General features: G+C 37.9%; 1 protein-coding gene across 5 annotated transcripts in view; it reads left to right on the top strand.

Annotated features, from left to right (window-relative positions):
• Positions 1-8,859, top strand: part of CCAR1 (cell division cycle and apoptosis regulator 1) — a 57,547-nt gene extending 48,688 nt beyond the window's left edge. For 4 of the 5 annotated variants that reach the window (XM_079794336.1, XM_079794338.1, XM_079794339.1 and 1 more), the window contains exons 20-25: positions 265-347; positions 689-835; positions 2,936-3,056; positions 3,146-3,331; positions 4,607-4,812; positions 5,496-7,365. In XM_079794336.1, the coding sequence (XP_079650462.1) occupies positions 265-347; positions 689-835; positions 2,936-3,056; positions 3,146-3,331; positions 4,607-4,812; positions 5,496-5,555 (803 nt within the window). In that variant the 3' untranslated portion in view covers positions 5,556-7,365. Of the gene's footprint in view, positions 1-264; positions 348-688; positions 836-2,935; positions 3,057-3,145; positions 3,332-4,606; positions 4,813-5,495; positions 7,366-7,790 lie in introns of those variants that run through there. The other variant, XM_079794337.1, reaches the window with a different exon arrangement.
• The last annotated feature ends 4,303 nt before the right edge of the window (positions 8,860-13,162 follow it).

Here is a 13,162-nt window from a genome sequence, read left to right as displayed (position 1 = left end):
ATTATTTTTAACTTTCTTACAAAATCCAAACTATTTTTATTTATGTGTTTCTTTGCAAAAATCTCTCTTTTTTTTTTTCCTTTTTTGAATTTATTGGAGTGACATTGGTTAATAAGATATATGTTTCAGGGGTATAATTCTATAATACATGCCATTTGCTAATGTGTCATTTGAAAACTGATTAGTAATAGGAAAGTGTTTTTTGTCTCGTAGTTGAAAATCTGTATAAATGAGTTTTTTGCTACTCTTGTATTTATTTTACAGATCGGGATGAGGAAGAAATAAACAAACGAGATGACAAAAGAGATATCAACAGGTATTGCAAGGAGAGAACCTCTAAAGATAAGGTATTTATTGTTTACTGTATTTTTATAATGTGATAATTCCATTTCTTACATAATCCAGGCTTATTATTAAACATAACATAGTCATGAAGTTTATTGGTCCTTGTATGTCTATATATTACCACTCAGAGCAAAATTCTGATATTTTGATATTTGTGGTTATGTCAGATAACCAGTATATCTTACTCCTTTCTCCCATACACATAAACCAGATAACTTATTTGAGCTAAGATGAGGTAAAGGTGTTTTCCAATTTTTGTTATTTTATGGACACAGTCTCAATTTCTAACTTTTCAGGGGTAAAAATTATATAATATATACTATATCTACTATATTCTCTTTAGGAAAAAGAAAAGACTCAGATGATCACAGTTAACAGGGATCTGTTAATGGCATTTGTTTATTTTGATCAAAGTCATTGTGGTTACCTTCTTGAAAAGGATTTGGAAGAAATACTTTATACTCTGGGACTACATCTTTCTCGGGCTCAGGTAATCTTATGAATATTTAAAATGAAGAGCATTTTTAAGTAACTTTTTTTTTTTAATCTCTTTGGCTTTTTAAAGTATAAAAGCAATATAGTATATATGTATTAAATATAGTAGTACAGTCAAGTAGTTATGAAATGTATAAAAAAGTTAAATGTTGCCCTAGCTCGTTTGGCTCAGTGGATAGAGTGGACTGAAAGCCTGTGGACTGAAGGGTCCCGGCTTTGATTCGGGTCAAGAGCACATGCCCGGGTTGCAGGCTTGATCCCTGTAGGGGATGTGCAGGAGGCAGCCAATCAATGATTTTCTCTCATCATTGATGTTTCTGTCTCTCTTTCCCTTTCCCTTCCTCTCTGAAATCAGTAAAACCATTTTTAAAAAAAAGAGTTAAATGTCCCCTCTCCTTCTAGTTCCCATCCAGTATGTATGAAATAATTTTATACATATTGATAGACAACTTTTTTCCATTTAACAATCTATCATGGGCATTCTACCATGAAAATAGATACCCACTTCATTCTTTTTATGATTGTTTAATATTACATGGTATAGATGTTTCATAATTGCCTTAACTAGTCGCAGTTGCTGGCTGGCTTTTCATTTTTTAGAATTGCAAACTAAGAGGGGTAAGAGATCAACTAAAGGATTTGTATGCATGCATATAAGCAGAACCCATGGACACAGACAGTAGGGGAGTGAGGGCATATGCGAGGGGGTAGGAACGGCTGGGGAGAGGTCAATGGGGGAAAAAGGAGACATATGTAATACTTTAAACTATAAAGAATTAAAAAGTTTTTCAAACAAAAAAAAATTACAAACTATGCTTTAATAAACATCATTGTACATTCTATCTATATATATATAAAAGCCTAAGCAACTGGCTGACCGGCTGGTAGGAATGATAAGAACTGACCACCAGGGGGCAGACACATAATTCAGGAGCTGCCGAGCAACAGCAACTTTGCAGAGTGCCCTCTTGCATTCGGACCCCTCGGGGGATGTTGGACTGCCGGTTTCGGCCTGATCCCCGTAGGCCAGTCCGAGGGATCCCACCGGCCGGAGGGACCCCGCTCACTCTGCAGACACCCTTCGAGCCCCGGCACCACCCCAGGTGCGGCCGGCTAGGGAAGGACCGCTAGAGGTTGTCTCCAGGGCATGTCCAGCCTATCTTGCCCAGTCCCACTCCGCCTGCCACCTTTTAATTAATTTACTTTCAGTGTGCACAAATCTGTGCACCAGGTCTCTAGTCTATATATAAAAGCCTAAGCAACCGTTCGACCAGCCGAGCGGTAGCTATGACATGCACTGACCACCAGGGGGCAGATGCTTAACTCAGGAGCTGCCAAGCTGCAGTGACTTGGCAGCTGTGGTTCTCAGGTGACGCACCTGGAATCAGAGAGCAAGGAGCCCGATTCCAGGGTGCGTCACACCAGAACTGCCCTCTCGCAATCCGGGACCCCTTGGGGGATGTCGGAGAGCCGATTTCAGCCCGATCCCTGCATGCCAGGCCGAGGGACCCTGCTGGTGCACAAATACGTGCACTGGGCCTCTAGTACTATAATAACTGTCTTTGTACATATAATTTGTGTTAGTTTTCATTTCAGCATTAGACTTTTGTTTTTAACAAAAAATTTTCAGCCCTGGCTGGTTTGGCTTAGTGGATAGAGCATCAGCCCTATGTACCGAAGAGTCCTGGGTTTGATTCTGGTCAAGGCTCGATCCTCAGCTTTGGTCAGGGTGTGTGCAGGAGGCAACCAATCGATGTGTCTCTTTCACATTGATGTTTCTCTCTCTCTCTCTCTCTCTCTCTCTCTCTCTCTCTCTCTCTCTCTCTCTCTCTCTCTCTCTCTCTGTCTCCGCCTCTCTTCCACTCTGTCTAAAAATAAATGGGAAAATATCCTCAGGTGAGGATTAACAAAAATAATAATAATTGTTTAAAAAAGGTTTTTCAAATTATAATTGGGATTTTAGGTTTCTATGGAAGATAGTTCAAAGATTTAAGTGCTCTCATTGGGAGTGAGTACCTGAGAAAACAGTTCTTGTTCAAGGGGAGTAAAAAAATTATTTTCATCTTTGTAACTTTTTTACTTGTTTATATAACAGGTAAAGAAGCTTCTTAATAAAGTAGTACTCCGTGAATCTTGCTTTTATCGGAAATTAACAGATACCTCAAAAGATGAAGAAAACCACGAGGAGTCTGAAGCACTGCAAGAAGATATGCTAGGTTTGCAAGTATTATTTTAAAATTGTGCCACTATGTAATTGTATTACTAATTAAATAAAAAGTAAAATATGGTACCTTTTATGTTACAGGAAACAGGTTGTTACTTCCAACACCAACAGTAAAACAGGAATCAAAGGATGTGGAAGAAAACGTTGGCCTTATTGTTTACAATGGTGCAATGGTAGATGTAGGAAGCCTGTTGCAAAAATTGGAAAAGAGTGAAAAAGTAAGAGCTGAAGTAGAGCAGAAGCTACAGTTACTAGAAGAAAAAACAGGTAAGAACAGAATTGGATGTGTCAGTACTTCTAACACCCTATTGGGGTATATACAGGGTGTCCCCAAAAATGTATACACACTTAAACAGCTGGTAGTTCAATTTTGAAAATGAAATGTAGTTTAATAAATACTACCTTTATAATTATTCAGAGTATGTGTATATATTTTTGGGGGACAACCTATATTTGTGTAGATACATACATACCTGTACATATATATCGTATGTTTTAGTCTAGACCACATAATGTAACTTTACTTTTGACCATTTTGGTTAAAGGTAAGAAATTGCTTAGCTATATAAGACTTAATCTTAGATCTTCATATGTATTCTCAGGTTTTTGTTTGTTTTTTGCTGTTTCTTAAAAATATATTTTTATTGATTTCAGAGAGGAAGAGAGAGAGAGATTGAAACATCAGTGATGAGAGAGAGAGTCATCATTGGCTCTCTCCTGCATGTCCCACCCTGAGGATCAAGCCTGCAACCAGGCATGTGCCCTGACTGGGACCTGAACCTTGACCTCCTGGTTCATAGGTTGACGCTCAACCATTGAGCCATACTCCACCAGGCATATTCTTAGGTTTTTTTATTGTTCTGTTGTATCCTTTTCATCCTCTTTTTTTTTTTACGATCTGATTTTTATTTATTTTATTTTTGTTAATCTTCACCCAAGGATTTTTTAAAAATATATTTTTATTGATATCAGAGAGGAAGGGAGAGGGGAAGAGAGAGAGAAACATCAATGATGAGAGAGAATCATTGATAAGCTGCCTCCTGCACGCCCCCTACTGGGGATCGAGCCTGCAACCTGGGCTTGTGCCCTTGACCAGAATTGAACCCGGGATCCTTCAGTCCACAGGCCGACACTACAAGCCCTGAGCCAAACTGGCTAGGGCAACCCGAGGATATTTTTCCATTGATTTTTAGAAAGTGGAAGGGAGGAGGAAAGACAGAGAAACATTGATGTGAGAGAGACACATCAATTGGTTGTCTCCTGCAACCAAGGTATGTGCCCTTGACCAGAATCAAACCTGGGACCCTTCAGTCCGATGGCCGATGCTCTGTCCACTGAGCCAAACGGGCTAGGGCTTCATCCTCCTATTTTTGACCAGTTTCTGCTATTTTGTCTAATCTATGCAATCATCTAAAAATGGAACCTGGATTTTAGAAGTAATACTTAGATAAAACTTAAGTGAGTATTGCAGTTTGCTTTGTAATTTTTGAAATTGACATTTGTGGGCTATTTTAAGGAATTGCATATGCTTTTTTTTAATAGATGAAGATGAAAAAACCATATTAAATTTGGAGAATTCCAACAAAAGCCTCTCTGGTGAACTCAGAGAAGTTAAAAAGGACCTTAGTCAGTTACAAGATAACTTAAAGATTTCAGAAAATATGAATTTGCAATTTGAAAACCAACTGAATAAGACAATCAGAAACTTATCCACAGTAATGGATGAAATCCACACTGTTCTCAACAAGGTTAGTAGTTTTGTACTTCCAATGTTTTCATAATTTATTCCAGTTTTTTTAATCTATTTCGCACTATTTCTTGGTGGTTTTTCTTGGAGCAAATAATGGTAGCGTTCTGTCCTTCATCAGATTGTTCAAAAGCAATCCCTAAATATCGTATTTTTCTAGAACCTACTCAGGATGTCAACATGGTTTATGTGAACAGATTTCATATAGCAAATTTTATTTGTATTCTTCAGTGAATTTGAATTTGAGGAAGATAAAACCACTCATTTCTTTTAAAGACCCATTTACTGTTGGGCAGAGGAGAAACTCTTTGGCACTCTCAAAATTAATTGACTAGTATTCTTTTGTTACTAGGAAAAAAATTCAGTAACTCAATGCCATTGTAAACTAACTTTAATAATAGAGATCTAAAATCTTTTTCTCTTTCAGAACAAGAAGAAAAATATCTATAGTGCAAGGAATTCACTGCTGTTATTCCTTAGAACTTCTCATTTCTCAGGGCTCAGATGGCTTTCTCAAATACTAGAAGCCATTCTGCATAGAATTTAAAGATTTGAACATAGTTGCCCCACAGGGTCAATTTTCCATAGATACTAAAATGGAGTATCTCTGTTTACTATTTGTTATAGTTACATTTAAGAGATTCTAATAAAATATACTTTTTCTTTGTCTGTTATTTTATATAGGATAATGTGAAGAGTGAAGATAAAGATCAGAAATCCAAGGAGAATGGTGCAAGTGTATGATAATACGTGTAGTGACGAAGGAATGGTGTTAAATAATGTAATATAAAAAATCATGATACAAGAATGTTTGGAAGTGATGCATGTTTGATTTTAGTAGTATAAATATCTGTTAGTACAAACGATGTATAAAGTTTTATGAATGTGAGAGTCTCTGCTTTTGAAAATTGCTTGTAATTCCTGGCATTCAAATTATTAAACACTCCTTGAGTGAAATAATTTTGCATTGCAAAATGTTTTAGGATCAACTTTGTTATAGTTTTAACACCAATAAACTTCATCAGTTTAATTGACAATAGAATTTAATTACCAAATGTCTTTTATTAAAATACCTAGGGGAAAATAAGAGAGAAGAAATAAAAACCTAGAAAATTGCTGTAATTTTATTTATAGAATTATTCATTATTTTAAAATTTTTAGTATTTTTACATTTTAGTATAAATTATAAAATAGCGTGCTGCTTAAGTTTTGCAAGTTTTTGACCCAGACTTTTTTTACTTGTCATAAAAGGATATTTCTCTAATATCTGTCTCTGAAAACATTCATTAAAAATTTAATTTATCCAACAGAGAGTACCTAAAAAACTAAGAAGCAATTGACAGTTGGTATTATCTATGGAAGGCTTTACATAGAATTAACAGTTCTAATGTTAATGTTACTGCTTTCAGTAAATTGTTCAACTTTCTAAGAAGAGCACCCGTATTATAATTTTGAGGATTTTTTACAGTATATATCAAGTGTACAGTTTAGTACCAAGCCAGTAGATGTCACTATGATGTCTTAAGTTAAGCCTTGTATAATTAAAAATAATTTTTTTATTAGTCTGTGTACTTCCTTCAGAATTGAGTGGATACATAAGAGTTGATTAGCTGGCCCTCGCCAGTTTGGCTTAGTGGATAGAGCATCAGCCTGCAGACTGGAGGGTCACGGGTTCGATTCCGGTCAGGGGCACATGCCTGGGTTGCGGGCTCCATCCCCGGTGGGGGGCGTGTGGGAGGCAGCCCATCAATGATGTTTCTATCTCTCTCCCTCTCCCTTCCTCTCTGAAATCAATAAAGATAATATATTTTTTAAAAAGTTGATTAGCTGTTGAGTGGAAAAAGTAGGAAATGTGATATACTGTTAAACAGTGTTTCTAATCAGGTGGTGAATTTATCCCCAGAGGACATTTAGCAGTGTCTGAAGACATTTCTACTTGTCACAGCTGGGTGAGTGCTTACTGGCATCTAGGTGCTAGAGGCCAAGGGTGTTGCTAAACATCCTACATTGCATAGGGATAGCCCTACAACGAAGAATTATATGTAACCCAAAATGTCAGTAGCACCCATGTTGAAAAGCTCTGATTTAAAGTAATATATGGTTAAGTGATAGGACTAAGTTCCCGTTTCTGGTCTTATGGTTTATTGAACTCTGAAGTCAGATTACAGATTGATCCATAATTATACAGTTATTTTTCCATGTTTAGATTAAGATGAAACATTATAGGGTGGTTGGAAAATTGTTTCTTAAGGAAAAATCTTGGAGATAAACTTGTAACTAAAAGTCAGGAAAGAAGATAGTTCTTTAATAGAGAATGTTTTTAAATGAGAAAAATAATTATAACGTTCACCTCTCAGACTTATTTTTCCCAGAGATAATTAAGTCATAATAATACTGGAAGCATGGAGAAAAATAGATAAATCTTTCTATTATTTCTTGAAGGTAAATTTCTAAGCTAGGAAAACAAGTTACAATTTTCTAAGCTAGAAAATTTGGTTTTAAAGAAAATGAGGGAAAGAGCACCTGTGTTTGTCCCCCCCCCCCCCCCCCGCTTTTTTTTTTTTTCCCCAAAAGCTGTTTATTTTCTTTTGTCAACCTTCTTTCCATTCTGTGGAAGAACAGCTTAAGACCACTCAGTGGTTGTTCCTACCCATTCAGTGGCAGTGGAGCTGCAGACCAGTCTTCAGTGGCAGGCCAAGCCTGCAGTCTTTTCTTTTTCTTTTTTCTTTTTTTTAATATATTTATTTCACAGAGGAAGGCAGAAAGAGAAAAAGATAGAAATCTCGATGATGAGAGAGAATCATTGATCAGCTGCCTCCTGCATGCCCACATTGGGGATCAAGCCTGCATGCCCACATTGGGGATCAAGCCTGCATGCCCACATTGGGGATCAAGCCTGCATGCCCACATTGGGGATCGAGCCTGCAACCCAGGCATGTGCCCTGACCTGGAATTGAACCATGACCTCTTGATTCATAGGTCGACGCTCAACCACTGTGCCACACCAGCCGGATGTGAATGCTTCAGTCAATAGGAAACTGCTGAATAGGCACAAAGGGCACCTGCACACCTTCAGAGCATCCTGCAACCCCAGGCTCAGCAGCAGTGAACTCAGGAGCTGGAGCATGCCATTCAACCTAAAACTTCTCCTTGGTCTTTTACACGGTTTTGAGCCCTAGCCAGTTTGGCTCAGTGGATAGAGCATCGGCCTGCCTACCAAAAGGTCCCAGGTTTGATTCCGGTCAGGGGCACTTACCTCGGATGCAGGCCCCTCCCCGGCCCCATTTAGGGTGCGTGCAGGAGGCAACCAATTGATGTGTTTCTCTCACATTGATATTTCTCCATCTCTTTCTCTTCTACTCTAAAATCAATGGAAAAATTTCCTTTTGTGAGGATTAAAAGAAATTGTTTTAACTGTATTGAATATTCAGAAGTAAAAACGCAATCTATTCTCTAACTGCTATTCATTATCTCATTTGACATTAACCAAGTCAAAAAGTTCAATTATATAAACAAGTGATACATGATAAGATTTAATTTTACTTTCTAATCATTTTTATGTTCTCAGTGCCAGGAACATTTTTGGATATCTAATACTTGGTTCAGTCATTATTGGACAGTTGAAATTTTAAGACTTCATTATTTCTAAATTTTGTCTTAGTTCCTTTTTAAAGAAATTATAGTGACATTTAGACTTTACTTATGTACACATTTCACTCCTCTCAAAATTTTCAGTTATATCCAACATATACTTTTAAGTATTTTACCTGGTCTCATCTAACCACAACCTATTACTACTTAGAATTAGAGATGACTAATCATTGGCTTATGAATTCTTGTCCAACTTGCTTAAGTTTGTGTGCCCCTTTAAGATGGTTTGAGGTGGTCTCGCCTTTCAGCCTAACAGTCCTGAAACCTTAATCATAAAGTTTTGTAGCTTGAATGAATGAATGGTTTTACTGGTGAAGAAAATAAGAATCTTAATCCATATAAAATCCAAAACTTATCCTCTGAAGTGGCAAAGGAGTGCTGGTTCTTGGGCATTAGCTTTCCAAATAGAAGAAAGAACTTCCTGCTTCTATTTCTGTTGTGAAATTGATGAGCCATCACAAGAGACAGTGGAACTGCTTGGATTACTAGAAATAATCCCAACATATTTTGGAGAAGCAAAGATTAGGCCTAATCCTCTGAAAATAGTCAACAAGGCAAAACCATTAAATATAAATTTTGAATACGATCCAAGTAATGTGACAGGGTATTTCAGGACATTTGTAATATTACATTCCATGAAGAAGATTCTAGAAATGACCAAGGCGGGGAGTTCAGAGTCATAATTAACCACTCACTGACACTCAATAGACTTGAAAAATCTCAGGAGTGATTTTGGTAATGATCTAATAACATCTAGTTTTGGATGACACCAAATTTTATAGGTTTGTAGAATATTTTTATATAATTAACCGCTGTACATTAACATTTTGAACAAATTGTGTTTCACGAAATTTCAAATCACGGGTGTGTGTTTTTTTTTAACACTTTATCATTCATGTATTTTAGTAGAGTGAAACCTAAATAATGTATTTGTTAATAGTAATTCTTTGGGAAGCTGTCTCAGTATAGGTGGAAAACAAAAGAAAGGTGTGAAGACCCTGAGCAGGACAGGCTGGAATAGGTGGGACAGATTAGCTGATTGACACCTTTTCGTATCTGCCTTCTCTGTACCCTGAGAACTCATAGTAACTGCATGTGTTACAATATAACTGAGCCTCACCCCCTACACAGGGCAAGACTTGCAGAGAACATTCCATCGATTGTGTGCCCTTGGGCATTCTATAATTCTGAAGAGGGGCCAGGATATGTAATTGTATCTTTGATAAGGGTCAAAGCTTTGTGGACTTTTGCCAAAGGTGGACTCAGGAGGAATGACACTTGAAGTTGGGCTTTTATATTTTTGACAAATTTTAATGTTTATTTCACCACCAGTAGAGACTTATAAACTTGGACAGGATCACCGAACATGATAAGCCAGCTCTTGGGCACCTTCCCTGTGCTTCAGTTGAGGGACAAATCTCAAGTGTTTCACTCCTGTGGGGCACAGTCTTAGCCGAGATCGAAGGAAGGAATAGCAGGGATTTCTGCCACAGTGACAGCGTAATTGTGTTGTGCCTTAATACAAAGGTGGTCGCTTCTTTTTGGTAAGAAAAGCAGTATTTCTATAAAAACCAGCTGGTTTGGCTCAGTGGATAGAGCATCAGCCTGCGGATTGAAGGGTCCCGGATTCAATTCTGGTCAAGGGCACATGCCCAGGTTGCGGGTTTGATCCCCAGTAAGAGGCGTGCAGGAGGCAGCCGATCAATGGTTCTCTCTCATTGATGTTTCTATCTCCCTCTCCCTTCCTCTCTGAAATCAATAAAAAATATATTAAAAAAATAAAAAACTTTAGAAACATAACTTTCTGTTAAAGGAATTTGGAATATGTTAAACATGGATGAGTTTATTAGAACATGGACAAAAGTTATAGATGTATTAGGGAGTCTATCAATGGATGTCCATGTTCACAGGGCATTAAAATGTTTGGTGAAAACAGGTAATGCTACTTGTATATGCCTAGATGGAATTGACAGTTTCAGCAGGGAAGGAATCGTATCTTCAGTGGTTGGCTTTGTGAGTTCTCTCTGAGCCAGGTAATAACTGAACCTTGAGCAGCTACTCGGAGCCTGAATTGGATTCCCTTAACTATTTAGATCTCCACTTACTAGAATTCCTAAAAAATACTACTGTGATGAGTGTAGATTCTTTTTTTCTAAATTCTTTATTGTTGAAAGTATTTCATATTTCTCCTTTTTTTCCCATTGACCTCTCCCTGGCCGCTCCCGCCTCCCAGCACATGCCCCACCCCCCCTACTGTTTGTGTCCATTGGTTATGCTTATATACATGCACACAAGTCCTTTGGTTGATCTCTTACACCCCTTCCCCCTTGGTTGATCTCTTACCCGCCCCCCCCCCCTCCACCTTCCCCTGCCTTCCCTCTGAGGTTTGAGGGTCTGTTAGATGCTTCTCTGTCCCTGGGATCTTTTTTTTTTTTTTTCCATTGGTTTATGTTGTTAATTATATTCCACAAATTGTAGATTCTTTTTTAGGTTTTGACGTGATACTAAAGGGCCTTCATAGCACTCAGACAGTCATATACATAGTGTAGAAGGAACACTGCTTCCCTCCTTTCCTTTGATGTGGCCTTTCTAGCCCAGAATGCTCTCATCATACTTTTGCAAGTGCTCAGGTTAGCCCTGGCATTGTGGATCTGAGATAACTTGGGTGGGTTTTTGTTGACGGGGGCTGTGTAGATTTTCTCCTAATGATGTGAAGTCAAAGTAGGTACAAAAGGCATGTATTGACTTTAGGCAAAGGATTGAAGTGAACACAGTAATCAGAGGCACCTTAAAGGCTCCTCTATAGGACATGTAGTATGCAGCACATTTTCTGGTTTAACTGCAATGCAGTTGCCATGTCTGTGGGTTCCAGGAAAGAAATTTGTTCCACTAAAATTTTGTATTCAGATTGTTTTGAAGTTAATTAAAATTAATACCTAAGGCCCAGCCGGCATGGCTCAGTGGTTGAACATCGACCTATGAACCAGTCAGGGTACATGCCTGGGTTGCAGGTTCAATCCCCATTGTGGGACATGTAGGAGGCAGCCAATCAATGACTCTCTCATCATTGATGACTTTCTCTCTCCCTCTCAATAAAAATTACCCTCTCTGCCCTAGCCAGTTTGGCTCAATGGATAGAGCTTTGGCCTGTGGACCGAAGGGTCCTGGGTTTGATTCCAGTCAAGGGCACGTACCTTGGTTGCAGGCTCCTCCCGGCCTGGGCCCTGGTCAGGGCTCATGCAGGAGGCAACCAATCGATGTGTTTCTTTCACATTGATGTTCCTCTCTGTCTTTTCCTCTCTCTTCCACTCTCCCTAAAATATCAATGGAAAACTATCCTCTGGCAAGGATTAACAAAAAAAGATTAAAAGAAAAATTACCCTCTCTAAAATCAATAAAAAATATATTTTAAAAAATTAATATCTAAAAATTTCTTTAAAAATTGTTTTTGTTAAGTGAAACTTAGTGGAATGATAAACATTTTTCAGGAATTATTCACATATTTCACTGCCTTATTTTTTTTGTTCATAAAGTGGGTGATATTTAGGACATAATTTATTATCTAAACTGGGAACCTTTTGAGAGAAGAGGAAGGTGCCAGAAATATATACACTGAGTGTCCAGATTATTATGATCTCTGAATGCATAATAATCTGGCCACTCTGTGTGTGTGTGTGTGTGTGTGTGTGTGTGTGTGTGTGTGTGTGTGTATTAGAGGCCCGGTGCATGAATTTGTGCATGGGTGGAGGCTGGCCTGCCTGCTGGTTGAACTCCTGGTCAAGGGGACAATTTGCATCTTAGCCTTTTATTATATAGTTTATACACTGAGTGGCCAGATTATTATGCGTTCAGAGATCATAATAATCTGGCCACTCAGTGTATAGACACCAAGTATAAATCAGGATTGTCTAAGGCAAACTGATTCTTGCCTACTTACATATTATTCACCTTATGAATAGGTAATATTTACCCTTTTTTGGTGTTCACTAGTTGAAAAACAAGCCTCATCTCAGGTTTGTACACAAATGAAGATGAAGTCCCTAAGTACTTTTGACTATAAATTATATAGTTTTTCTTACGTGTATAGAGGACATATGATGTCAGATAGTCACTGAGTCAGCTCCTTATTTCAGCCCCATTAATGATTGAGTCTGAATGTGATCATTAGACCTAACCTGAGGCAGTGGTTCTTAAACTAGCATGCATCAGAATCACCTGGAAGGCTCGTTAAAATACTGATGGGAACTAGAATTTCTGACTGAGAAGGTCTAGGGTAGAGCCCAAGAATTTGCATTTCTAACAAGTGCCAGGTACTGACTGCAGCTGCTGTTCTAGATTAACCAGAGAACCTCCGAACTAAGGTATACACACACAGCAGGTAATTCCCTACTTAATATGTGAATGAAAACATTAACAACACCAAAAAACTCTAAGAAAAACAGCAGTTGTCTTGGAGATATTCTGAGCAACTTGGACTTTTTCTTTAAGGGTAAATATTACTACATTGGATAAGCTATATTTGTTGAATTAATGAATGCAAGTTTAGGAACCTGCAGGATAGCACTTTGAAAAGCTACTTTAAGATAGTTTTTTTATGGGGAAGGTCATAACTGCTCAAGCAACTGAATTAAGCTCAGGAAAATCAATTATCTATATAGATTTCTTTGTTTTCACTTCTCACCCTCAAGCTGAAAAGTGGC

Source organism: Cnephaeus nilssonii, assembly GCF_951640355.1.
Source record: "Cnephaeus nilssonii genome assembly, chromosome: 16".
In the NCBI taxonomy this organism is placed as follows: domain Eukaryota; kingdom Metazoa; phylum Chordata; class Mammalia; order Chiroptera; family Vespertilionidae; genus Cnephaeus; species Cnephaeus nilssonii.
This window is presented reverse-complemented; position numbering and strand designations above follow the sequence as displayed.